The 27985-nt window shown below is 39.9% G+C and overlaps 1 protein-coding gene across 2 annotated transcripts; it reads left to right on the top strand.

The window, feature by feature from the left end:
• CKAP2L (cytoskeleton associated protein 2 like) lies at positions 1-27985 on the top strand. 2 transcript variants are annotated; one of them, XM_025355082.1, is made up of 9 exons: positions 1-116; positions 2112-2178; positions 3939-3990; positions 7319-8547; positions 12104-12311; positions 17922-18077; positions 21630-21693; positions 23378-23567; positions 25287-27985. In XM_025355082.1, the coding sequence occupies exons 1-9, from the start codon at positions 80-82 to the stop codon at positions 25510-25512; spliced, it is 2229 nt and encodes a 742-aa protein (XP_025210867.1). In that variant the 5' UTR covers positions 1-79; the 3' UTR covers positions 25513-27985. The 2 variants fall into 2 exon arrangements, with proteins under 2 accessions (XP_025210867.1, XP_025210869.1); XM_025355084.1 differs by having other exon boundaries at positions 7378-8547.

Genomic DNA, 27985 nt, shown 5'->3' on the forward strand with positions numbered 1-27985 from the left:
AATGAGGACGCGCGGAGGCGCGGCACGCCGGTCTTGGCTACGGGCGCGGCGTTTGAAGAAAAACTGTCACTGAAGAGTCATGGTGGGGCCCGGGCCTACCGCCGCTGCAGCTGTAGGTGAGTATGACCGCGAATGAATCCCCGTTATTCTCGGGCGTTGGAACATGGCCAGGGTAGTAGGAGGCCACCGAGTGAGTTCTTCCCGCGGAAGGTGCCCGTCCGCTCGCCTGCCTAAGTTTCCCTCGGGCGTTTTCCATCCCGGAAGCGCATACGCGACCCCCGGCCACGGCCCCCAGGTAGACGTCTGGGCCCGGGGCGGCGGAGGCTGTGCGCAGGCCCAGATACCTCACGGGCACTTTTCTAGAAAGCCCTGCAGCAGCCTTGCAAAGACATGTCATTGTCGCAATGTTCTGGATAAAGAAACAGGCCCCTTGGTCGGGCCTTCACCAGCAGCGGGAAGCAGCGCGCTGTTTTGATCCACATTTGGCTCCAGGCAGAGCCGGGCATGGTCCTCTGTTCCAGGAGGCGGGGTCTGGCTTGAGCCCGGGTCTCCTGCCTTGGGTGGAGCTCTCACTCCACACCTCTCAGCCTGCCGTGGCTAGAAGTTGATGGGTTAAATCTGCACCCGGGGCTAAGGCTTCTGTGATCCCTAATCTCTTAGATGTGCTTGGAGCCCTTTCCTACCTTTCAAAATACACCTGCACATATGCCACGTTCTCCAAGATACGCACCGTTGTTTTGTTTCTTCCATTATTTCTGTTGATGCCTACGAGGTCCTAGGCACTTTACATAACAAGCTTTAAAGATGGGCATTTCTGTCTGCCTTCTAGGCTCAGCAGCAGCAAAGTTTGCTAATTTGCTAGAAGTCACGGAGGTGGGACTCCCAACCCCCTATGTCAGCCCCTACGCTCTACACTGCCTGGCAAACTGTCTCTAAGGATACAGTGAGCATCAGCAAAACAGGGCAACTCCGTTGAGATGAGATTAAGAGTCGTTTGGCACCCCTGTCGTCTTTTTTTCTTCCATCACGTCATTGTTTTAATTTTAACCTTTTTCCAACCACCTACTTCCCTCATTTATGCCCCACCTCTGAACTCGCATACTTCTTTTTCTCTCTTATGGCCCTTAGATTTTACCTTATACTGTAATTATTGCTGTGCTTATTTTATCTCCACTGCTAGTTTGAAAGTTGTTGAAGGCAGAAATCATTGACTTGTCATGCCCTCACAAATGGCTTGTGTAGAAAGTCACCATAGTATAGATGTCTGCCATGAGCAGACTGGCATATTTTATCCTTAATACCAACAAAGGAAGCCATATAAGGGTTTGTGGGTAAAAATCATCATCCCTGTTAAAAGACATCAGACCAGGCCTGGCTCACCAGCTCAGGTGGGCCAGTAACAGAAGTTCTTCAAAACATAGACTGTTACAGCTGTGAACAGTGGCTGTGAGCTCCAGGGTTAAATAAGCCTGTTTTCAAGTCCTGGAATTGCCACATATTAGCTTGGTAACTTTGGGCGTGACATTTACCCTCTCTGGATTTCAGATTGCAAAAACTCATTGGATTGTTTTGTGGATTGAAAGAAATAATGTAAATTTAGGCCGAGTGCTTTGACTCACGCCTGTAATCCTAGCACTTTGGGAGGCCACAGCAGGAGGATCACTTGAGCTCAGGAATTTGACGCCACCCCTGGCAATATAGTGAGATCCTGTCTTTACAAAAAAAGATTTTTTGAATTACCCAGCGTGGTGGTACACACCTGTATTCCCAGCTACTCAGGAGACTGAGGTGGGAGGATTGCTAGAACCTGGGAGATCAAGGCAACAGTGACCCGTGGTTGTGCCACTGCACTCCAGCCTCAGTGACAGGAAGACCATGTCTCAAAAAAAAAAAAAGTAGTAAGTTTAAAGAGCTTAGTGTAGGCCTGGCATATAAATGATATTGTTGATGTTGATATTAACTTGAAGGCAAATTTATAGGACTAGGGATTTTATAACATTATGTCGCAAAGCCAAAATCACTAGAGAAAAGTGTCATCTTTTAGAATATTAATGAACTGGTTAAAATCTTGAACTAAAGTTATGTCGTTTGTTTGCTTGCCTGTGTTGCAGAAGAGCGACAGAGAAAACTTCAGGAGTACCTTGCAGCCAAGGGAAAACTGAAGAGCCAAAACACCAAGTGAGTGTATCTGTCCACAGTTATGCAAGTTTTGTTGCCTCCTTTGTACTAGCAATTTAAAGCCTTTTTGAAACATGTCCCTTTTGCTTAGAGTCTACTCAGACTGCATTGGGATTCTATGATAACGTAAAAAGAGCATTTCAGTCCAGGCATGACCAAACCCCCGGGCAGTGCTTAGTCCATTGGCAAAGCTTTATGCATTGTTACTGTGCGAATCTCCAAAGGAAGGAGGGAAGGGTCAGTATTACCTACCATGCTGGAAGCTTTGCCAGTTTCTGCGTTTTTTTTCTTGGGGAAGTTGATTCTCATGAAGGCAGTTTTTGGTCAAGAACTTGAATGAAAAAAAAAAAACAACTTGAATGACCATGGTTCTGGCATTTCTTGCTAAGGCAGGAGAGCCAGTTACAATCAATCCTCCATAGCAGAGTGACATCCTCCAGCCTAGTGGTGCTCTCGGGTCATTCTCTTAGCACTTACTGTTGAGGTAGACAGAACATAACCACTTCATTTTTATCCTTTGTAGATTCTTACCATCTTTGTGGTGTTATATGTCCTTCTTTCTTAGCACTAATTAATTTTTTCCCCATTTGAGTTGCTAAATATTTATTTGAAAATTAATTTTTACAAAGTTAGCTTTCACCCTTTATTTTATCTTGGGTGTTTACTCACCTCTATTTCCTTGATTAAATGAACCTAATTCATTTATTCAACAAATATTTATTTAGTACCTACCATGTCTCAGTTACTTCTGATGCTAGAGATACGGTGCTTAACAAGACAGACATTCCTGCCCTCCCAGGGCTTATGTTCTAGATGGGAGAGACAAACATCAAACAAGTCATAATCAAAGTCCTTGTTAGTCTAGCAATTGTTTTTGGTCCATGCAGATTGATTCCTTCTAAATTCTCTGTTTTCCTATCCTTTTTCTGCATTTCCTATCTCACTAGCTAGATTTCATGTGTGTCTTGCTTTTTTTTTTCTTTTTGGTCTCACTTTTCCCCTTGAAAATTAGAAAAGATAATATTTGAAGATACTTAAAACAAGGAAATTTTTTTTTTTTTTTTTGAAATGGAGTCTTGCTCTGTCGCCCAGACTGGAGTATAGTGGCGCAACCTCGGCTCACTGCAAGCTCCGCCTCCCGGGTTCACGCCATTCTCCTGCCTCAGCCTCCTGAGTAGCTGGGGACTACAGGTGTGCGCCACCATGCCCAGCTAATTTTTTTTGTATTTTTAGTAGAGATGGGGTTTCACTGTGTTAGCCAGGATGGTCTCTATCTCCTGATCTCGTGATCCGCCTACCTTGGCCTCTCAAAGTGCCGGGATTACAGGCGTGAGCCACCATGCCCAGCTGGAAATTTTTTAAAGAAGCAGTTAATGGTTTCATTTGGCATTGTATCTTCAGTGTCTGGCACATTGCAGTGCTCCAGGAATGATATTTGAATGAGTAAGACTATACAAATATGAAGGAAACACATATATCTCATTAATATTGTGAGAACGCTAGATTTGTGCATAGACAGTCTCTGTAAGGATCATAAGGCAAAAAAAAAAGTAGGAGCAGTTGGTGATCTCCAAGGGGGAGGATACAGAACTAAAGAAATGATGATAAGGAGACTTTATTGAATCTAATTTTGAATTATTTTGCCATTACAGAAATTCTAATTATTTAAAATTCTAATCATAATTTTTAATCACTGTACTTCCCAAGCTTAGCTTGGCATCCTTCTGTGCTGAGGATTAATTTTAATTTGTCTTTTATAGGCCTTATCTGAAATCCAAGAATAATTGCCTGAATCCACCACCTTCTAAATCTGTAAGTAGAAATTAGTCTTTTTAAATATATGCATTCATAGGTATGATTAGTAATAAAAATAATAAAGATGTTAGCAACCTAAAGAACATGTATTTCAAAGATATTTCTTTTAGATATAAAAACAGTTTGGTTTAATAAGAGACAATCATTTTTTGAAAAGTATGACATACTACAGTTTAGTTTTATTAACCAAAAAAAGTCTCAAGTGAACTTTAGTCCTCTTGATAGCTAACATTTATTGAATACTTACTGTGTGCCTGATACTTTTCTGACTTGCGTTACCTCACTGAGTCCTCACAATCTTATGAGGCTACTATTAGTAGCCCCACTTTACAGATGAGCAAACTAAGTTACAGAAAGGTTAAATAGGTCGCATAGCTATTAAGTGACAAAGCTGAGAGCCTGTGATCTTAACCACTTTGGTATGCTGCCATGAAGTTAAATAGCTCAGTAGTCATTAAAAGAACATTTGCATTGAACCTTCCGAGCCACTTAAGTATATGCTTCCTAATCAATTTAATTTAGCTACATTAGATAGAATGGTAAAGGATCCTTAACTTAAAGTTTAAATGGAAGAAATCAGCCCTCTGAAAGAGACACAGATTCTTCATCTGCAATAAAAATCTCACCTTTAGTTTTTAAAAGCATAGTTTTTATCTGTGTTCTGAAATGTAACTCAAATAGTGCTTCCTGAAGTGAAACATTCTCATTGGTGAGAATTTTAATAAGTTTTAATGATTCATTCACCAAATGACCTCAGTCATATTTGTCATATGCATATGCATATATAGACTATATATGTTGTGTATATACATGACATCATTAGACACTGTGAAGGACAGCAAAATGTATATAAGGCAAAATTTATGCACAATGATTTAACGTTTGGGAAGCACTGGGTTACACTTTTACTTTATGTAGCTTGAACCAGTGTAGCATGCAAGTCTTAAAGAAAAATCCACTGGAAAGGGCCCTCAGTCAGAGTTCCCTGAGGCATCTCTGGAAGTTGAAAGTACTGATTTCAGTACATCAACTCTTAAATGAAGATGATACCTACCTTATCTGCTTTACACAGTTGTAAAAGTGAAAAATGAACTCAGGAAGGGAATTACAGAATTTAGGAGGAACTAAAACCACGATGTAAATAATAGTCATCATTTGCAGTTATATAATGCTTGACAATTTATATAACACTTTCCATATATGACAGCAACTAACACCCAGACACTTTGTATACATTACCTCACTCAGAACAACCTTGTAAGGAAGTAGACCATATGCTTTAATGTCCAAACCAGGACACTTTTGAGAGTAAAAAGCAGTACTCTTTGACCAACAGGCATAAATCAAAACTATCTTGTGAAAACCAGGATATATGGCATCCTTTCTAGATCATAGATGCTATTATTATTATCAGTTTTATTGTGAATCTATACCTGCTCTAAAGTTAATTTTAAAAAGTAATGAAGTACTGATACATACTACAACATGGGTAAATCTTGAAAACATGCTAAGTGAAAGAAGCCAGACAGAAAAGCCCACATATTACATGATTCCATTTATATGACACATCTAAAATAGGCAAAGCTGTAGACATACAGAGACAGAAAGTAGACTAGCAGTTGCCAAGGACTGCAGGAAGCAGAAAATGGGGAGTGACCGCCAACAAGTAAACCAAGTTTCTTTCTAGGGTGATGAATATGTTCTGGAATTAGACAGTGGTGATTGCTGTATAATAGTGTGACTGTACTAAAATCCACAGAATTGTGCACTTATTAAAATGGTGAATGTTATGGTTTGTGGATTATATCAATTTGTTTTTAATGTAAAAGAAAGAGCAACTAAAATTAACACACATTTGGAAGCTTTCATGCCAGCATCCCTCCACCTCTTCAGTAAGCAATGATGGAGGGATCCGAGGTGTATATAAATGTTGGTGCTCAAAGATTAATCCAGATATAGCCATTGTGGGTATACCATCCATCTCTCTGCCTCCCACTCGCAACTCTCCCCCGTTTCACCCCTAACAACAACACACACACCACTGTCATCCGGAGTAGACATCTCTTTGCCCTTAATGCCAAATGGTTCTGGTTAGATATCCTTTACATACTCGCCAGGTTTATATAGTGATTCTTCACGATATTTGTCAAATCAAAAATAGAGCAGTAACTCTAGCATTGCCATATCTTACCCTGGAAACATATTCCATAAATCTCTGTGAAATTCTCCTTTCTGAGTAATTGCTTTCATGATAGATGCTCAGGAATTCACAGTGGCTTGCCCAGTTACTTACCATATGAATTCTAAACTCCCCTAGTTTTCAGAGTTCTCTGTAATCTAGCCCTACCTTCTCATCCAGAAATAAATCACATGACTAAACATTTGTTTATTATTAACATAGACTCTAACCTTAAAACCCTGTCCTGGCTGATTTTACACATGTGACTACTAAGATGTTACATGTTTATTGAGAGCTGTGGCAGCATATCTCAGCCTTCACATCATCTGCCACCTATCTCCTTGTCACCAATCTCCAGGGATGAGACAGAGGTTCTTGAGTGATACTGTGATGTTTACAAAGGCAGTAGTTTAAAAAACATATAGTGTGACTATACAAAGTACTAGGAGAGATTTGTTGGGAGGTACCCTAACATAAGTTCATTATGTATATATTTTTTCAGGGTCCTTTGGAGGGCACTTAGGATATAATAGGCATTCAACAACTACTGTTTGAGGCAGATTCATTTTTTAAAGAGCAAGTTTTTTATATTCACTACATGTCTGCTTAATTCTGTCAAGCTAAAAGATTCTAATATATTTCTGATAGGAACTCAAGTTATAAAAACTACCTATTAGGACAAGTACGGTGGCCCATGCCTGTTATCCCAGCACTCTGGGAGGCCAAGGTGGGTGGATTACTTGAGTTCAAGATTTCACGACCAACCTGGCCAACATGGTGAAACCCCATCTTTACTAAAAATACAAAAAAGTAGCCGGGTATAATGACACGCGCCTGTAGTCCAGCCACTTGCAAGGCTGAGGTGGGAGAATTGCTTCAACACAGGAGGCAGAGGTTGCAGTGAGCCAAGATTGCATCACTGCACACCAGCCTGGATGACAGAGCAAGACCCTGTCTCAAAAAAAAAAAAAAAACACAAAAACTGTCTATTAGTCATTCTTTACTTTCTGAGAATTCAGCTTTCTTAGGTGAAAATCTAAAAATGATTAATTTTTTTAGCATGTGTTAAACAGTTATTTTTATTATTTTAAAAACAGTAGGATATTGTTAGGAATTTTTTAATATATACTTTCTTTGTTTTTTCAGACTATTAAACCCAAAAATGATGTTACCAACCATGATGTTTTGCCTGTCAAACCTAAAAGATCCACCAGCATTAAACTCCAACCCAGACCACCTAATACTACAGGGTCCCAGAAGCCGAAGTTGGAGCCACCAAAACTTCTGGGCAAAAGGCTGACTTCAGAATATGCTTCTTCTAATCCATACTCTAAGCCTTCTAGCAAGAGTTTTCAACAGCGTGAAGCTGGATCATCCACAACAGGAGAACTGTCAAGAAAACCCGTGGGGTCACTTAGTATGGAGCAATTGAAAACTACAAAGCAGCAGTTAACAAATCAAGGAAATGCTAAATGTACAGACTCTGTGAATAATGCCCATGTTGAAAACGAATCTTTGGTTAATTTTATAAAAGAAACAAACAAAGAGAACTTGCCCCATATCTTAACAGAACCTGAGAGGAAGCCAGATCCTAATTTATGTACCACAAGTAAGCCAAAGACTAACTCTTCTAATCAAACCAAGAACAGTTTGGTTCCTAAACAAGCCTTGGGCAAAAGTTCAGTTAATAGTGCTGTTCTGAAAGATAGAGTTAATAAACAATTTGTTGGAGAAACACAAAGTGGGACTTTCCCAGTAAAATCACAGCAACTCTCTAGAGGAGCAAATCTTGCAAGACCAGGAGTAAAACCCTCAAGAACGGTTCCCTCTCGCTTTATTCAGACCCTTAGTAAAGTTCAGTCATCAAAGAAACTGGTGGTCAAGAACATCAAAGATGTAAAGGTTAATAGGGGTAAATATGAAAGACCAAATGAAACTAAGTTACAGTCATACCCTGTTATTGAACAGAGAATGAAACATACCAAACCCAGAACATACCCCAATTTGCTTCAGGGTGAATATAACAACAGACATCCAGACATCAAGCAAGATCGGAAGTCCACCCAACCTTGTTGTATACCTCAGACATCATGCATACTGCAAAAACCGAAAGCCATAAGCCAGAGGCCTAATCTGACAGTTGGCAGATTTGATTCAGCCATTCCAGGCACCCCTAGTATAAGACCAAATGGAACCAGTTGTAATAAACGTAACAATAATGACTTTCAACAAAAAGCACGGACTTTGAAAAAGGCTGTTGTTCCCCAGAACCATTTTCTGAACAAGACGGCTCCCAAAAAAGCTGATGTCACAACCGTAAATGAGACTCAAACAAACCCAAATATTAAAAAGAAGGCAACAGCAGAGGATCGAAGGTACTTTGCTTTAATTCTAAACTTTTGCAACTTAAGATAATTAGGAAAATTGACCATCAAGAAGACTTGGTCAGGAAATAGGCCATAAATAATGGCTCCTAAGTAATTTTTAACTACAGTCTGAAAAAAGATTTGAAGGAAATATATTAAGACTTGACAGGGCTAGGTGGTACATATGTTATAAATCATTTTCTGTAATTGTATGCTTAAAAAATTTTTTTTTTTTTTAAGAAATTGAAACAATGGATGAGTAAGAAGTAGGGGGTGCAGATGTAGACATGTTCAAGAAGTGCTCTGCTAGGCTGAACAGCAATAGAACAGATGAGAGTTCACATAGCTAGGAAGTGAGAAGATGGTAGTCTCTTGTCAAGCAAACCAATGGTTAAGTTCAGAAAAGTTATCAGGGAAGAACCAGAAACTTCCATGAGTCTGAGTGGGCCAAGTTATGGCAAGTAAGCTCAGAGAGGAGCAGTCAGTTCAAATACAGGGTTCAGATGGTGGAAGTCAAATCTCGGGCCGGGCACACTGGCTCACGCCTATAGTCCCAGCACTTTGGGAGGCCGAGGCGAGCGGATCACCTGAGGTCGAGAGTTCGAGACCAGCCTAACCAACATGGAGAACCCCTGTTTTTACTAAAAATACAAAATTAGCTGGGCGTGGTGGCACATGCCTGTAATCCCAGTTACTCAGGAGGCTGAGGCAGGAGAATTGCTTGAACCCAGAAGGCAGAGGTTGCGGTGAGCCAAGATCACGCCATTGCACTCCAGCCTGGGCAACAAGAGCAAAACTCTGTCTCAGAAAAAAAGAAAAAATCAAGATTTCAGCTTGGTTAATATTAACATACACATTGATTGAAACTGAGCCAGTGAATTTTTCACACTTTCTACCCAGGAGAAGCATATACGTATACCTGCTTGTCAGAAATGTCCTTATTTTGTACTTCAAGCAGGTATGCATATATGCTTCGTACAGCTCTGAACACCACCACTAAGCCCCTTGCCCTCCTGAAGAGACAGTAAGTAAACAACTTAATTCAGGGTGATGTGATCAAGAGAATAGAGCTGGAATGGTTGCTTTAGATAGAAGGATCAGTAGAGGTACTTTCAACAGCAACGTCTGAGCTGAGACCTAACTGAGGAGAGGCTGGTGACAAGAAGAAGGACAATCCTGAGCAGAAAGAGAAGTGAGTGCAGAGACCTTGAGGTGGTGAACAAGGAAGTCAGGGTCCCAGCCCTGGAGCTCACAGTCTACGTCAGACAACAGAGGATTGGTCATAAGACTGTGTTGCATGTTGAACATGTTTGATTACAAAAGAGAAGGAGTCTGGAAAGGAAGAGATTCATTCACTCATTCTGCAGGTGTTTCTTCGGCACCTACAATGTGCCAGGCACTAGGAGACACAGTGATGAGCACACAGTCAGTCAGTCTTTACCCTTCTGGAGCTAACTGATATATATAGAAAGTACTAGAGAAACAAAACTGGTATTGAGGTCCTAGGAGTAAGTTGCCTTTAGAAAGGGAAAGTTCCCTCTTCATTTATGATTAGAAGGAAGGCTAAGGAGATAGGAAAAATGCTAGGAACATGGAGGAAGCACATGCCAGATGTCTCAACTTCTATCATCAAGTAGGTGGTTGGAGTGAAGGCAAGGGGCAGTATTTGGGGCTGAAATAATAAACATTGCATGGATTTTGCTCTGGAGTCAGAAATGAGAGTTAGTAGCATTCATTCATTCAAAAATTAGTTACTGGCATTCTGGAAAAAACAAAACTATAAAGACAAAAAATAGATCAGTGATATTCAGGAGCTGGAGATTAGGGGTGAGACTGACTACCAAGGAGGATAAGGGAATTATTGACGGTGTTACAGCTCTCTTAGAGCTTGATAATAGACTTACCTGACTTCAGGCATTTGTCAAAACTCAGAATTGCACACTGAAAGGTGAATGTTACTGTGTGTTATTAAATAGCTGTGTGTGCTAGACACTGTGCTAGGAACTGGACTGCCAAAGTTTCTGCCTTCATAGAGCTCACACTCCAGTGGAGGAGACAGAAAACCAACACATTGACTAAGTAAGACATGGTAATTACAGGTAATTGCCTCTCCATGGAGGTGTCATTTGAGCGGAGGACTGAAGATGCAAGACATTAAGGCAGGAATAAGTCTGGATCAAGAAACTTCAAGGAGGCAGGGTGCAGTGGCTCATGTCCGTAATCCCAGCACTTTGGAAGGCCGAGGTGGTCGGATCACTTGAGGTCAGGAGTTCGAGACCAGCCTAGCCAACATTGTGAAACCCCATCTCTACTAAAAATACAAAAATTAGCCAGGTGTGGTGGCACGCACCTGTCGTTGCAGCTACTCAGGAGGCTGAGGCACAAGAATCACTTGAACCCAGGAGGTGGAGGTAGCAGTGATGGGAGAGCATGCCACTTCACTCTAGCCTGGGCAACAGAGCAAAACTGTGTCTCAAAAACAAAAAAAGAAACTGCAAGGATACCTGAGCTCCTAGAGGGGGTGAGTGACAGACTAGTGTGGAGAGGTAGGTTGGAGAGGTAGGCAGGAGCCAGATTACACTGTGCCTTTCAGCCATGGAAAATATGTTGAATTTTATTCCAAGAGCCGTGGAAAGTCCTTGGCAGTGACACAGCCTGGGGTGCTATTTACCAAAGTAAGAAAAATTTGGAACAGATGCAGAGATGAAAATCGAGAACTTTGTTTAGGACAGTATTAGATTTGAAATACCTGTCAGACATCAAAAGATATCAACTAGGCAGTGGGTTTTACAAAGTTTGGGGATCCAGGGAGAGATCTGGGCTGAAATGTACACTTGAAAGTCATTATTAATATGTAGTTTAAAGAAACTGGAGTGCCTACATCCAAACATGAGGTCTACATGTCTTGGTGCCCCTACCCCCAAAAAGCAGTCTGTCACCTGCTTAGAAGCTGGAGTGGAAAATGTGAACAGTGGGGGACAGCAAGATTGAGGACTTGGCACTATCAGAGCCAGCTACTTAAGAGCCCTGAAATTACAGGTCTAGCTTATGAAGGAGTCATGTCTGGTCAAGAGAGGGCTAAGGAACCAGGTTAAGTGGGTCACTTCCCACACCAAGACCTTACTGAGGGTAGAATGCAGGCTTGTTAGGTTTGGGTTGAGTGACAGTTTATGGTGAGAGAAATGAAGTGCTGAGTTAGTCATCTCAAAAGGAGAGGGATGTCTTAGGAAAGCAAGTGTCAAGTAGCACAAGTGAAAACTTTCAAAGAATAATAATAATCACAAATTCTATTTGAAGTCTGAAGTGCTGGCCACGTGTGATCTAGGAATCTTGGTGTCTGCCTTCTCATGGGTGGGTGCAACCCAGTGCTGCCATTACCCATTACTTTTTTCTCTTGCATCAATGTCTGCATCTATTTTTATTAATTGTTTTTTAATTCCATTCTCCTAATTTTGTCTGTAGTTGAAAGTAATTATACTCTATCTATACATATCATATACTTTAGCAGCTTGACTGTGTTTAAAAATAAATAAATAAAACCACTCTCCCTTTAATTGAATTTCAGGAAACAACTAGAAGAATGGCAGAAATCTAAGGGAAAAATCTATAAACGGCCCCCTATGGAAATTAAAACAAAAAGAAAAGTAATAAAGGAAATGAATATTTCATTCTGGAAGAGCATTGAAAAAGAAGAGGAGGAAAAGAAAGCACAACTCGAACTGTCCAGTAAAATTAACAACACTCTGACAGAATGTCTGAACCTCATCGAAGGGGTGAGTGAAGAAGATAAATTCCTCCAGCTTTGGCCCAAAGTCTTAGAATTTTTGAACATTTTTCTTAAATATAGTATAGGAGAGATAGCCTTCATCTAAGCAGAAACTTAGCTACTCTTTTAAATATGGAGTAATAATAATAGCAATAATAATAATGACATGCCCATAAACGGTGGCTTTTGTATGTCTGCGCTTTTATAAACACTTAGCTGAGATTATCTCACGTAATTATAACCACTGTTACTATAATCACTTTACAAACGAAACTAAGGCACAAAGAAGTTGGAAAACTAATCCAAATAAACTGGCTCCAAAAGGAACTTTGCTTCTTTGGGTATCAGGTTCTGAAGAGGACACATTTAACATTGAAACTGAAGTCAGAAGGCAAGTTTATATGTAAAGTTGGAGTATTCTGAATACTGTGGGTAGCTATAAGTAGTATTTAAACTTTATCATGGATTCTGCAGATAAGGATAAAATAGATGGTAGGCAAAGAGTATGATGGTAGGCAAAGGAAAAATATATTAATAAAAAATGATGGAATAAACTTCTATACTAAGATCCTTGCCTAAAGCAAAACTCATTCGGTCCTTTGGCTGGGAATGTTGAACCTCAGCCAAAAAAAGGAAAAGTTCAGTTTAAATCTATTCCAGGCAACATTTTCACAACAGCCAGTTAAATATTAACTATTTCTCCTTGTGGAGTTAAACTTGAGTTCTTTTTCTTTTCCTCTTTTGTTTTTGTTGTATTATTTAAAAACATGAGTACCTTTTTATTATTAAAATCATTTCAAACAATACAGATAAATGATCAGCCCTCTCCCTCTATAACATACATATTTAGGCATCCCAGACTTCTCTCTGGAGGTGACCACCATTGCCAGTCATTCTTTCTGTTTTCACGCATGTCCATACAGTAGAGGTGTGGAGAGAAAGGAAGTATATTTTTGTGAGTTGGAATTCTTTTATTTACTTTTTTATGTACTTTGGTTGTTTTTTCTTGTGTTTTCCTAGTACCAATGTTATGCTGATTTAGGCAGATGAGTTGAGTGTTTTCCTTTTTGTCCTGTACACTGAAAATAGTTTGTATGACACGAGAATTATTTTTATTTTTTGAAGGTTTGATAAAAACTTGCCCATAAAAATCATCTGGACCGTGTTTCTTTGGAGGATAATTTTGTATATATCCTCTCAGTTTATTATGGGGTCATTGCTCTATTTAGGGTTCATATATCTTGAGTCAACTTGAGTAATGTTGTGACTTTTTAAAAATTAGACTTGCCAAAGATTTTTTCTCATTAATCTTTTTAAAAGACCTCAGGTTTTATTGATTATTTTTTCTCTTGCATCAATGTCTGCATCTATTTTTATATTTATTGCTCTTTTCCTAGCTTTTTAATTGAAACCTTAGATCATTTAAAAGTGAGAATTTCTTTTTTTTTATAAATACGTTCAATGCTATAGCAGATTTGCCTCTGAATTTTACTTTGGTCATATTATGTGTCAGGGTGAAGTCTGAAAAACAAACCACAGAAATAATGTAATTGGTTACACCGTATCTTATGTGGGTTCTCTAGAGGTGAACCCTAAGAGGAGAATCTGTGTGAAAGTAGTTTATTCGGAAGACACTCCAGGGAAAACTGGGAGGGGAGTGAAGTTGGAGGATCAGAAAAGCGAGTCCATGGAGGGTGACTGGCACAGCCCCACAGGGATGCTCTGGAGACAGTGTCACTCACATCTCTCCGAGTCATCCTGATCAGAGGCATGGGAGCTCCAGTGTTAAAGCTTCCATTGTCATTTATTCATGGCTACCTCTGGCGGACAAGAATTCTCAAGGCACTTCCCACTCTCTGGTCACATACAAGGGAGCACAGATGCCGGCTGTGAAAGCACATAGTGAGCGCTCAAAATGCTGAAGGGATCAGAAGGGGTGCAGGTGCTACACACAGGTCTGACAGCAAAAAGGAACCTGAGGTAACAGTGGTGATAACTGCAGGAAGCAGCTAGTACCCACTGGGTCTAGGGGAACAAAGAGAGAGGTTAGGGTATCAAAACCAAGAAGCAGGAGAGACAAACCCTGGTAGAAATGGGACTCCCAACTGTAAGGAAGGCATACTACCCAGCAGATGCTGGAGGAGAGGCCCTGCAAGGCTGGGGCTCAGATTTTGAGGAAAAGATGCTCTCCATTTGGTGCTCCTGCCTCTGAAGCTGCACAGGGAGGTGGGCTCTGAGTGGGGAATGGGAGAAAAAAAGATGGAGGCTAGGACCAACTGTTGCTGCCAGGGCGAGGGACCATTGCTGGGGTAAGGAAAGCAAATAGGACGAAGCAAGTGTCTTCCTTCTCCATCCCTGCAGCCTCCCTCTCGTGCCCCCTAGTGGCAGAGCTGAGCAGGGAGCTGGTGTCCAGCAGAAAGTGGTTTACAAGAGTTTCAACCCAAGCATCACAACGCAGAGGATGGGGTTTGGGGCTGACACACAGACGCTTCCTAACTGACATATCTTCTCATTGTTCATTTCTAAATAGCTTGAGATTCCCATTTTGAGTTCTTTAACCCAAAAAATATCTTAGAAGAATATCTTTTAATTTCCAGATTTGTAGATTTTTTTTCTGGTGTTAATTTCTAATTATATTGCATTGTAGTTGGTGAATGTGGCCTATGTGTACTCTACTTGATGGATTTTGTTGAAATTTTCTTTGTGGTCTTAATATCTGATCATTCTTGGTAAATATTCCAAAAATGTTTGAAAAGAATGTATATCCTATTTTGTTTATTTGATCCATTGCTTTCTGAAAGAAATAGGCGAAAGTCTCTCCCTGGCACTGTGATTAGTCATTGACAATTTCTCTTCATAGGTCTGTCCATTTTTACTTTCTGTTTTTCAGTTATGTTGTTAGGTACAGAAAGATTCATGATTTGCTTTGATTTCTTTTGTCTGATTAATTTTGCCACACCTGCTTTTTGTTGTTAGAATGTCTGGTAGTTCTTTTTCTATCCCTTTCCTTTAAACCTTCATGCGTTGACTTATTTTAGGTATGTCTCATATAAATGCACACAGTTACATTTTTTAAACAAATCTGAAACTCTCTGCTTTTAAAAAGCAAATTTAGTTCATCGCATTTATTATGATGACTTGTATGTTTAAACTGAATGCCTGCCATTTTGTTTTGTAATTCAGCTTACATGAATTCTTTTTTTCCTCATTTCTGTGTTAGATCTAGTTTTATTTCATAAGGAAAATAATACACTGAAATGAAAATAAAGTGGTAGATGTAAGCTCAAACATGATTTGCAGAATATATATCATATTCTTCTTGCAGTTCCTTTTTTGGTTTGTGTTTTTTAAGAGACAGGGTTTCACTCTGTTGCCTAGATTGGAGTGCAGTGATGCCATCATAGCTCACTGCAACTTTGAACTCCTGGGTGGACCCAAGCGATCCTCCACCTCAGCCTCCTGAGCAACTAGGACTACAGGTACACACCACTACACCCATTATTGTTTACATTTTTTTGTAGACACAGGGTCTCACTGTGTTGCCCAGGCTGATCTCAAACTCCTAGCCTCAAGCAGTCCTCTGCCTCAGCCTCCCAAAGTGCTGGGATTACAGGTGTGAACCACCCGCTGCGCCTGGCCTGCAGTTACTTTTGTTTCTAGTCTTTCATGTGAGTTCTAAAGTTTACTCACTAGTAAATTTATGATTTTTGAATGGCAAACCTTTTGAGTCTGTATTCTCGTGAAACTGTTATTTTGCCTTCATGCTGGAATCATAGTTTGACTGGGGAAATTTCTTAATTTCAGCTTGTTTTCCCTGGAAAAATTTAAGTGACTGCTTCATTTTCTTTCTTGCATCCGGAGTTGTTGATTTGTTAATGTCTCACTTCAGTCTGATTCTCATTCCTTTGTAGATAATCCTTTTCTTCCCCCTCTCTGGAAGCTTTTAAGGTTTTCTTTTTATCTTTGGTTTTCTAAGTTTTTATATTTTTTCTCCCATTCATCCTGCTTAGCTCTCTGAGAGCCTTTCAATCTGAACAACTGTTTCTTTGTTCATTTCTTGAAAGTTTTGTCCTACAACCACTTTGTGTGTTTACCTTTGTTCCTTCTAGAAACTCTCTTAGATGGATATTAGAATTATTGAGTAATAGATATATCCTTCAGAATTCTAAATTTTGTTTTCATACTGTTCGTTGTTCTGTTGCACTGGTTTCTAGGAGGATTTCACAGCTGAATTTTCAGCCCACAGATGTATTCTTCAGCGGCACCCATGCAATTGTTCTGCCCTTCTATTGGTTATTTTTCCTAACAGCCCATTCTAGTTTCAGGATAGCAATACAGTCTCATCACTCTGAAGATATTGGCTGTGATACTCTTAAAAGTATTCCTCTTTGCTCTAGTGTTCATTCTTGTTTGTTGAGTTTTATGCTTCTTTCATGTAGTGTTGGTTTTCTCAAATGTTAGTGATTCTCAGTTGTGAACTTAACCTTTGCGTCTCCCCCATTTCAATAGCAGTAGATGGTGCTGCTTGGCTGAGTGTGCCAGTACCTGGATTTCTGGGCATGGTAGTGCTCCACATTCCTCTGGGTCCATATCACTGTCCTGCTTGCAGCACAAGCCAGAAGGGAACCAAACCAGTGAATCCGTTTCAAAGTTTCTTTTTGTGGGGTTTAGCCCTGTTTCATAAACACCTGCATAAATCCCCGACACAGACACATATATACCCCATGACCTTTGCATGCCTTTGTCATTCTTTACATTGCTATTAGTCCTACGGAAATTCTGATCACTACTCAGTGTTCTCATTATTATAAATATGGAATATTATGAATATGTAAGAAATGTTTATGATTTGTTTTGTTTTTGTACCATGTAAAAATGAACATATTTCTTACCTTCAGCTATGATAAACATTTTCTACTTGGTCTTATGTAACTCTTAAAATTTAACAATGAGGAAGCCAGGCACAGTGGCTCATGCCTGTGGTCTCAGCTACTTGAGAGGCTAAGGTGGGAGGATTGCGTGATCCCAGGAGGTAGAGGTTGCAGTGCATTGTGATCGTACCACTGCACTCCAGCCTGGGCAGCAGAGTGAGACCTTGTCTCAAAAAAAAAAAAAAAAAAAAAAAAAATTAGGCCAGGTGTGGTGGCTTGTGCCTGTAATCCCAGAATTTTGAGAGGCAGATCACAAGGTCAGGAGATCGAGACCATCCTGGCTAACACAGTGAAACCCTGTTTCTACTAAAAGTACAAACAATTAGCCAAGCATGTGGTGGCACGTGCCTGTAATCCCAGCTACTCGGGAGGCTGAGGCCGGAGACTTGCTTGAACCCGGGAGGTGGAGGTTGCAGTGAGCTGAGATCATGCCACTGCACTCCAGCCTGGCGACAGAGCAAGACTCCGTCTCAAAAAAAAAAGTCTCAAATCATTAAAATGGATAATTAAAACAGGTGCATTTTATTACATGTACATTGTACCTCGGTAAAATTGACCTTTTTTTATAGTTTAAAAATATTAGTGATCAAACCAATTTCTGCATACCTGCTGTAATAAATATTAGGAGATGTGAGACTAACAGTGAAATGGTAATAATTACCTCTGAATATTTTGGTTTTTTTCAGGGTGTACCTTCTAATGAAATACTTAACATATTGTCCAGCATTCCTGAAGCTGAAAAATTCGCTAAATTCTGGATCTGCAAAGCAAAGTTGTTGGCAAGTAAAGGCACCTTTGATGTTATCGGGCTGTATGAAGAGGCCATTAAAAATGGGGCAACAGTGAGTATCTGTCTTGGGTGGGTAACTTCTTAAAATTCTCTTTCATGTGAGTTCTCTGTTGTTGTTTATAATATGGTGGTTAGAAGGTTGCAACATCAGTATCCAACACTTATAAAGTAATACTTTACCGTAAAGAACCTAAAAATATATTAAACCCAATACATCAACATCCTTAAATCAGTAATTCAGAGCCATTGCGTAAATAACTTTTAATTCGAAAATTTAGAAAAAAAACACGATATAATTATTATTTACAAAAACCGCATCAAATAGCTTTATAATGCTTTTCATTAAAATGTCATTTTCCATGTCATATTCCATATTCTGTGGTATCTTTTTCCATAATGGTTCAAAATCAGAATTGTACATGCACATAGTTTAAGCAGTCAAGTAGTTTGATAAGTTCCGTTCAATAAGGCCTCTGTCTTCCTTCCCTGCCATTTCCCCCTTCCCAGGGCAAACTGATTATTTTTATATTAACCTCTATAGTTTCAGAAAACACGTTTCTGTTTCTTGATTTTTCAGTTTTAGGTATGATTTATGGAATTCCAGCTATGCAGAATGAAGATTTAGCCCTCTTTCACACATACATACACAGATCCCCAGCACGCACAAATACACACCCCTATTTACCATCCTTACAGACCTTTGCCATTCTTCATACTTTCATTAGAGTCATGGAAATTCTGGTCACTATTTAGCATTCACATTGTTAATGAATATATAAGAAATATATGACTATGTTGAGCCATGTAGTATATACTGTGATTACTTTGCCTTTCAAGCAAAACTTTCTACTCTTCCTGGAGTTACTGTCTTGTTTTGCCTTTGCTTAGTTTTCTGAGTATTTATATATAATTAAGTCACAAACTCTCTCTAATTGTCTAAGTTCCTCAATACTTTGAAAACATCAGATATTCTCCTGATTTCTTTTTCTTAGAGACCTTTCTCCTAGACCCTTCTGGCTTATTCCAGACTGAACAAGTTGCACTTTACTGCCATCTTCACCAGCTGTCTTTCTGGGATCTCTTTACCATCACCTTTAGATTCCCTTTACATCCTTCTTAAGTTGGGTGGATCCCTTGTTTTTTAGAACCCATATCAGTTTTCTTCTTTCTACATTGTCTGTTTCTTCTCCAATGTTTTTCATTTCTTTCTCTCTCGTTGTTATTGTTTGTTTGTTCTATTTTGTTTTGTTCTCTATTCATTAAACGCTTTACACAGATGCTGGTGAAACTGGGCTCTTTGCCTATATATAAGGTGGGTCTGAAAAAGCTTATTTAAAGCTCTAAACACGTGAATGGGGCTTCACCACAGGGTGATCTGGCTGAGTTGATTAGTTAGAAAACCCTCAATATCAGTATCTTTAGGTCTTTACTCTTAAGCTGGACAAGTTCTCTGGAGAAGTATGTTCCAATCTCCTTCCTGGGAGCTAGAAACCAGACTGCCAGTGCTGTGGGAGAGAAGAGAGCAGGGAGTCTCAACCCTCAACGTGGAAACTTCCGCTTATCTCCTTTTCTGAGAAAGCACCCTATCCCAATCTTGCATGATATCCCTCAGAGACTTGGAGAATACATCCCCAGTTTTCTGTTAGGATGAAGGGAGTCAGACACAGTTACCAGGCTGCATAGAGTTTAGGGGTGCAGGGTGGATTTGGAGGTCTGACTGCTTTTTGAACAGATGTTAAAGAGTCCTCCTAATTTGGGCCCTACCACACATTCCTAAGCCGTTCTGCCAGCTCAGGAATGTTTCTCAGCCACACTGCCAGCTTGGGATTTGGCTCTCTCAAGTCGATCAAATTGTTTACTTCTCTTCTGCATTGAAGCTTCCAAAACCTTATCGCCATTTATTCTTTCCTATGTTTTGTGGTTATTGCCTCTTTTTAATCCCTTTATTATCCTTTCAGTCGCTTTTCAAGAGAAATTAAAAATAAAGGTATATTTAATCCACCATCTTTAACCAGAAGGCTATACAAATGTAAAATACGCTTGATGAATGTTTTATGGAATTCAGTCTTTGCAATATATTCTATGCGTTTATTCCCATTCATTTAGCTGAAATCATAATTATCTTTTGGATTTTGAAAAAAATCTATGGAAAGCTTTCCTTTTATGCTTTATTGTCAGTTTATATCTATTTGATACAGAGTCCCAGGTAAGGAAGACAAACCTCCAACTATAATGTTCTTGTGGGAAAGTACAACTTCTGCTTCATGGCATAGTTTACATACTTGAAAAATGAAGCCTATCTCAGATAATTTTATCAGAAAATTACTTTTCCATAAAAGTTTTTAATTTTTTTTCAAGTATGTTAACAAATAAAAGAAGAAAGAAAGGAAAAGCTGGAGAAAATTACCTAAAATGCCTACAAAGATTGTATCTTGGCCGGGCACGGTGACTCATCCCTGTAATCTCAGCACTTTGGGAGGCCGAGGCAGGCGGATCACCTGAGGTCAGGAGTTCGAGACCAGCCTGGGCAACATGGCGAAACCCCATCTCTACTAAAAATAGAAAAATTAGCCAGATGGTGTGGTGCATGCCTGTAATTCCCAGCTATTCCGGAGGCTGAGGCAGGAGAATCACTTGAACCCTGGAAGTAGAGTTTGTGGTGAGCTGATACCACACCACTGCCCTCCAGCTTGGGTGACAGAGACTCCCTCTCATAAAAAATTGTATTTGGGGCTGGGTACAGTGGCTCACGCCTATAAGTAATCCCAGCACTTTGGGAGGCCAAGGCAGGCGGATCACGAGGTCAGGAGATCAAGACCATCCTGGCTAACATGGTAAAACCCCGTTTCTACTAAAAATACAAAAAATTAGCCGGGTGTGGTGGTGGGCACCTGTAGTCCCAGCTACTCAGGAGACTGAAGCAGGAGAATGGCGCCCAGGAGGCGGAGCTTGCAGTGAACCGAGATCACGCCACTGCACTCCAGCCTGGGTGACAGAGCAAGACTCCGTCTCAAAAAAAAAAATTTTATTTGGTCAATGGAATTATAGGTGATTTCATTTGTTAAGCTTAACCTATTGTTCAATTTTTCTATAATATATATATATGACTTTTATGATAAAGGGAGAATCGCTTGAACCCGGGAGGTGGAGGTTGCAGTGAGCTGAGATCACACCACTGTACTCCAGCCTGGGACACAGCGAGACTTGTCTCAAGAAAATAAATAAATATATATATAATGCATTTTCTGTATGGCTAGCTTTACATCATTGGGTGAGAATCTTTATGTGGGAATACATATTACATATTTGATATGTTATACAAATCAATAGGAAAATAGAATTCGATGTAGACAAATTACATTATGGACAACTTTAAATACATCTGTTGATTAAGTCAAGTGTGCCAATACTTAATCAAAATTTTCTGTGTTCCTTTATTTTTCTCATGAAGCTATAAAACTGTCAAGCTAGACAAAAGACTTATAGTTAGACGAGATTTTAAAAGGAAACATTTTTATTATAAAACATTTATTTGATGTTAAAATTCCTAAGCAAATTTTTTCCATGAATGTTTTTAAGATTTTGTATGTTTTCTTCCTTCCAGCCAATACAAGAGTTGCGGGAAGTTGTTCTTAATATTTTGCAAGACTCAAACAGAACCACAGAAGGTACTATTATTTTTGTATTTAAATTCATCTTCTCTAGCTGTACCAGTAAAAGTCATCCAGGACATACAGGAAAAAGAAGAAAAGAATTATCCCCTGAAATGCTTCTCACTTCTTGGTTTCCATGACCTGGCCCTTTCAGCCATTGTCATCAGCTGATTTATTTGTGTGATTACAAGTAAATACACTGCTCAACACTGAACAAAGGTGGTTTCCACCAGAACAGCCTAGACTGGAGTGTCCTACTTCCCTGGAATCCTAGATGGGAGAAGACAAACAGCTCTTTACTGGAAGAGACTGAGGCAGAAAGGAGAAATGCCTTAAGTTACATGTTTAATCATAATAAACCCACCAACATACTCATCTAAATTTGTGTTATCCCTTTAAAAATAGCTATCTCAGGAATCTCGTCAATTGGTTGACCATTACTGTCAGTGGTTATAACCTTTAGAAGACTTCTATGAGAAATATATTGTGCCAAACACAAGTGACATTATAATTGCTTATATTTGTTGTATGAATGGAAAGAAAAAACAAGCTATCCTTAGAAAATAAATTAGATTCTTGTTATCTTAGAAGGTGACAAATCTTTGTCCTTTAATAGTAGATTTTGCCTGCATACAGTAGCTCACGCCTGTAATCCTAGCACTTTGGGAGACCAAGGCGGGTGGATCACCTAGGTCAGGAGCTCGAGACCAGCCTGACCAACATGGTGAAACCTTGTCTTTACTAAAAAAAAAAAAATGTGTATATATATATATATATGAAAATTAGCCGGTTGTGGTGGTACGTGCCTGTAATCCCAGCTACTCAGGAGGCTGAGGCAGGAGAATCACTTGAACCCAGGAAGTAAGAGTTTGGAGTGAGCCAAGATCACGCCACTGCACTCCAGCCTGGGCCACAAGAGCAAAACTCCATCTCAAAAAAAAAAGAGTAGGTTTGGGGAACAATCCAGTCGTGTAGCTAAGTAACCCACTACATGAGGGAAGAAGGACATAAAATAGATATACTTAATAGTAGATTCTTTGGGAATGAGACTACAATTCAGATATTTGGTTAAAACTTGACTGTTCTTAAAAAGAATAAAAAGGGAAGACAGGAATCCATGCCTTTGTTGCACCCTCTTGACCTCACTTAGGGTGTCAGCCTGTAGCCACGGTGTGCCTGGCACAGTCTGATTTCCTTCCTTTCATTTTCGTGATTGTGTTTGGGCTACCATGAAAACTTAGTGCAAGACAGTTTTTACCCACTGTCCAAGGCAGTAACCATGTGGTCATCCTGGGTAGGAATGGGATTGGGAGGTTGTGTGAATTAACCTTAATGAGTCAAGAAAATTGATCCAAGTTGTGGTGTAAGGGTAGGCCAGTGATTAGTCCCTAAGAGAGTTCTCTTGAGAGGGAATAGGAGACTGGGGATGTGTTCAGAGTCTTGAAAGGGTGTCAAGAATCTACCTACAGCTGTCTGCGGGGCTGGCTAGGAGGGTAGCCTGATGTAGCAGGACATTGCTACAGGGCTTAACATGAAAAAACAAGTTATAAGTCACACCTCAAATCAATCACTATTCAGTATGTGGAGCCCATGAAGATCACTGGGAAATTATTGTATGTATGTATTTTTCATGTTATTGATTTTTAGTTGAAATATTAAGTTGCTAAATCTTACTTCCTTCATGATCTTACATACACAGGAATTACTTCTGATTCTTTAGTTACTGAAACTAATATAACATCAGTGGAAGAGCTGGCCAAGAAGATGGAATCTGTGAAGTCTTGTCTTTCTCCAAAAGAGAGGGAACAAGTCACGGCGACACCCCAAATAGCCAAGGCAGAACAGCATAATTATCCTGGTATCAAATTACAGATTGGTCCAATCCCTAGGTAAGCAGACTCTAAAGCAGGCGTTGTGTTCACAGACTTAATTCTAGTCCAAGTCTCAGTTTTTCCTTCATAGATCTAGCGTAACAGCAGCTTATAGATACTTCTGCTTCATATGAGGTTCAAATGGCTTAATCCATCTTTGGCATTCAGGAAAGAACTGAGAATGAGGGGAGGTTGGAACCATTGACAGGAAGGTCTGTGTCTTTTCTTTGCACACACCATCCCCCTTTCACCACCCTAATGAGACCTGACCTGCAGTGAGGAAGGTGCTGCCGGAGTCAGGAGGGGTATTAGAATGCATTCACCCCTGCTCTCCTAAGGTCTCTCCTACCTTTTCACTCTCATTTGTCCTGCACTTGCAGATCCTATCTGCCTTTCTTGCAAGTCCTGACACAGTTGGGTAGGGTTGGGGCGATAAGATGGGGCACAAAGTCCCAAGCAGGAGCAAACTCTGTAGCTGTGGGAGGAAAGGGACAGTGAATACCCCTTTAAGAACAGGGAGAGCAGTGGAGTATGTACTAGTCAGAGACTGCTCATAAAGTCAGAAGCATTTTATTTTGTAACAAGTATAAATTTAAGGCAGAATTCATAGTAATTTAAGGAGTCATGTCAGGGCGTCAGTGTCATTTTCTAAACTGTGAGTGTAGCACCACTCTTCTCTGATCATGATCTGGAAAGAATTCCAAACAAGGGCATCAAGACAACTGTTCTGTGTTTTAATTCCCTGGAAAGCACAGCTGAGCCTCTTCCACTCCTAAACTCTCTGAGACATACCATTTTCCCACTACAGGAAAAAGAGCTGGGCATGGTGGCTCACACCTGTAATCCTGTCACTTTGGTAGGCCAAGGCAGGAGGATTGCTTGAGCCTAGGAGTTCAAGACTGCCCTGGGCAGCACAGGGAGACCCCAACTCTTTGAAAAATAAAAATTAGCCAGGCATGGTGGCATGTGTCTGTGCTCCCACTTGCTTGAAAGGCTGAGGTGGGCAGATCCCTTGATCCTAGGAGGTTGAGGCTGCAATGAGCTGTGATTGCACCACTGGACTCTAGCCTGGGCAACAGAGTGACCCTGTCTTTAAAAAAAAAAAGAAAAAAAAGAAAAAGCTAGAAAGAATCTTGGAATTCATTAATTCAACCGAATTTGATATTAGGCCCCATTTCCTTAAAACCTGTCACCTGTTTTGAGAACTTATAGAATAAACACCAACTGCCAAATATTTGCAAAATATTTTATTATTCAAATAAAAGCCACACTTCATACTTAATAAATCCTTATGCTTACACCATCCAAGAACAGATGGACACCACCCAATACATTCTGGAAATCAGGGAAAAGCCTTTTTTTTGAGACTGGGGTCTTGCCATGTTGCCCAGACTGAAATACAATGGTGTGATCATAGCTCACTGCAGCCTTGACTTTCTGGGGTCGAGCAATCCTCCCACTTCACCCTCCTGAGTAGCTGGGATTACAGGCATGTGCCACCATGCCCAGCTAATTTTTATATTTTTTGGTAGAGATGGTGTCTTACTAGGTTGCCCAGGCTGATCCTGAACTCCTGGAAAAAGCCATCTTCAGATGAAAGCTGCTCTAGACATATCTCTTGCATCGCCCTGTGTTAAAATGTCTTCCCTGTTTTTATTATGGAATAAGAAACAAAAAATAATAAAGAGACTTGTTTTAAATGATAAGGTTTTTAATGCATCTCTTGCTCTCTCTCAGAATAAACGGGATGCCAGAAGTGCAAGACATGAAACTTATCACTCCCGTACGGCGTTCGTCGAGGATTGAGCGAGCAGTGTCCCGCTACCCGGAAATGCTGCAGGAACACGATTTAGTAGTGGCTTCTCTTGATGAACTGTTAGAAATGGAAGAAACAAAATGTTTTATATTCCGTAGAAATGAGGCTTTGCCTGTAACGTTGGGGTTTCAAACCCCTGAATCATAATTTCTTGATGCTTTTTTTAAAAAGGTGTTTCAGAACCTCCATAAGACAAGAAGTATTCTTGTCCAAGTGACCTGGAAAAAAGTGTGTAATAGAGAGGCATCGTGGATGCAGATTATGGACTCTCAGGACTTAAGTAATTCACTGGGCTTACTCTCAAATGTTATCTCCCCATGGGAAAGTCTTTGCTTTGTGTGTTTAAGACTGTAATTTGCCAGTTTTACAGTATACATAAATGTCAAACTTTTGGATACCCTACACCTATGATAAAAATTTATACTTTATTGATCTACTTTAATCCCAACATAGTTTTTTATATCAGAAGGTTGGTCCCACAATATAATGGGACTTTTCTTTCTGCATCCACCTTAGCAAAGGGCAAGTCCTTTCATCGTGGAAGATCTGAACTTTGACGCTAGCTTGACAGGCTGAATGGACCTTGACAGATGGCCAAGTCAAAACCCCTCATTTTACAGATGAGCTTATGCTAGCTGTGCTTTGCTCAGAGATCATAAATTTATGTGTGATCTTTGACTTCCATCACAGTATCCTTGTAAATGAGAGATAATTCTTGTTTTTCCTGTGCCAGGTCTCAGATGAAACACAATCCTGAATGGGCGTGGTCATCTAGCTTTTATATCCAAATCTAGTTTTGCATTTGTTACTCAAACACTTCAAGTAACAAAAGGGGGGCAGGGGAGAGGGGTAGGGAGTGGACACTTGCTTCTTCAGTTCTTTGCTCAGCTAGGGGATAGCTGGCCTGGGAAGGCAGTGCAAGCCCCAGAGACTGTTGTAGGTTGCTTTTTCTTCCTCCTGGGCAACTATTCGTGGAAAGGTTTTACCTTAGTCATTATGTAAATATAATGTGTAGAAAAACCTAGTCAACACATTTTATATTTTAGCTTTCTTAATATTTAAGTATTATCTTAAAACATTAAATTCCTATTAGTTCCTGCTTGTTTATCTTATTTATTATAGAAAACCGTGATGACTTTGCATAGAGAATTAGGAGTTTGTCTAAGGATACACCAGTTGGCTGTCCCAAGAAACCTCACAAGGAGCATTCATTACCAAGGAGAATGGACTTTGATCAAAGGTCTATGAGCCTCATCCAGGAACTAGATTTTTTTAAGGGAAGCAGATCTATTTCTGAAAGTCAAATTTATAATAAAGCTAAAAAAAACTGAGCTGTAAACCTGTAATACCAGCAGACTTTCAATAAGAGATAGACTCTTACAACTCAATTGTAGAAAAGCAAATAATTAAAAATGGGCAAAGGACCTGAACAGACATTTCTCCAAAGAAGACATAAAAAGTGGCCAATAGGTATAGATACGAAAAGGAGTTCAGCATCATTAATTTTAAGAATAATGTAAATTAAAACCACTGTGAGCTATCACCTCACATCTCTAAGAATGACTATTAACAAGACATGAGATAAATGTTGATGAGATTGTGAAGAAAAGAGAACCTAGTACACTTGGTGGGCATGTAGATTGGTGCAGCCGTTACGGAAAACAGTATAGAGGCTCCTAAAGAAATAAAAAATAGAACTGTTACCTGACCCTCTTCCAGTAGGTATGTACCCAAACAAGGTGAAATCAGCGGCCGGGTGCGGTGACTCATGCCTGTAATCCCAGCGCTTTGGGGTGGGTGAATCACCTGAGATCAGGAGATCGAGACCAACTTGACCAACATGGTGAAGCCCTGTCTCTACTAAAAATACAAAAATTAGCCGGGCATGGTGACGGGCACCTGTAATCTCAGCTACTCCGGAGGCTGAGGCAGGAGAATCACTTGAACTCAGGAGGTGGAGGTTGCAGTGAGCCAAAATCACATCACTACAGCCTGTGTAACAGAGCAAGACTCCGTCTCAAAAAAAAAAAAGATTAAATCATCACTTCATAAATATATCTGCACTCCCATGTTTGTGGCAGTGTTATTCTCGATAGCCAAGATGTGGAAACAACCTAAATGCCCATCAATGGACAAATAAATAAAAGAAAATATGGCATATGCATGCCATGGAATAGTATTCATCCTTGGAAAAGAGGGAGTTCTTGCCGTTTGCCACAACATAGATGGACCTGGAGAACATGCTAAGTGAAATAAGCCAGACACAAGGAGAAATACTGCATGATCTCATATGTGGAATATTTAATTTTTTTAAAAAAAGGAGCTCAAGTACACAAACAGCGCTTACCATAGATTGGAGAAGAGGAAATGGGGACATGTAGGCCAAGGATACAAAATAGCAGATAAGACGAACAAGCCTAGAGATAGGGCTAAAGTTAATACAATTGTATTAGGATTTTTGTTAAGTAAGTAGATTTTAGCTGCTCTTATCACATGAAAAACTGTGAGATGATAATGTTAATCTGCTTCACTATAGCAACCATTTTATTATCTATGTGTATCCCATAACATCATGTTGTAAATCTTAAATATACCTAATAAAATAAAATTGTCACCAAAA

The sequence above is a fragment of the Theropithecus gelada genome, chromosome 13, assembly GCF_003255815.1.
Source record: "Theropithecus gelada isolate Dixy chromosome 13, Tgel_1.0, whole genome shotgun sequence".
NCBI classification, from domain to species: domain Eukaryota; kingdom Metazoa; phylum Chordata; class Mammalia; order Primates; family Cercopithecidae; genus Theropithecus; species Theropithecus gelada.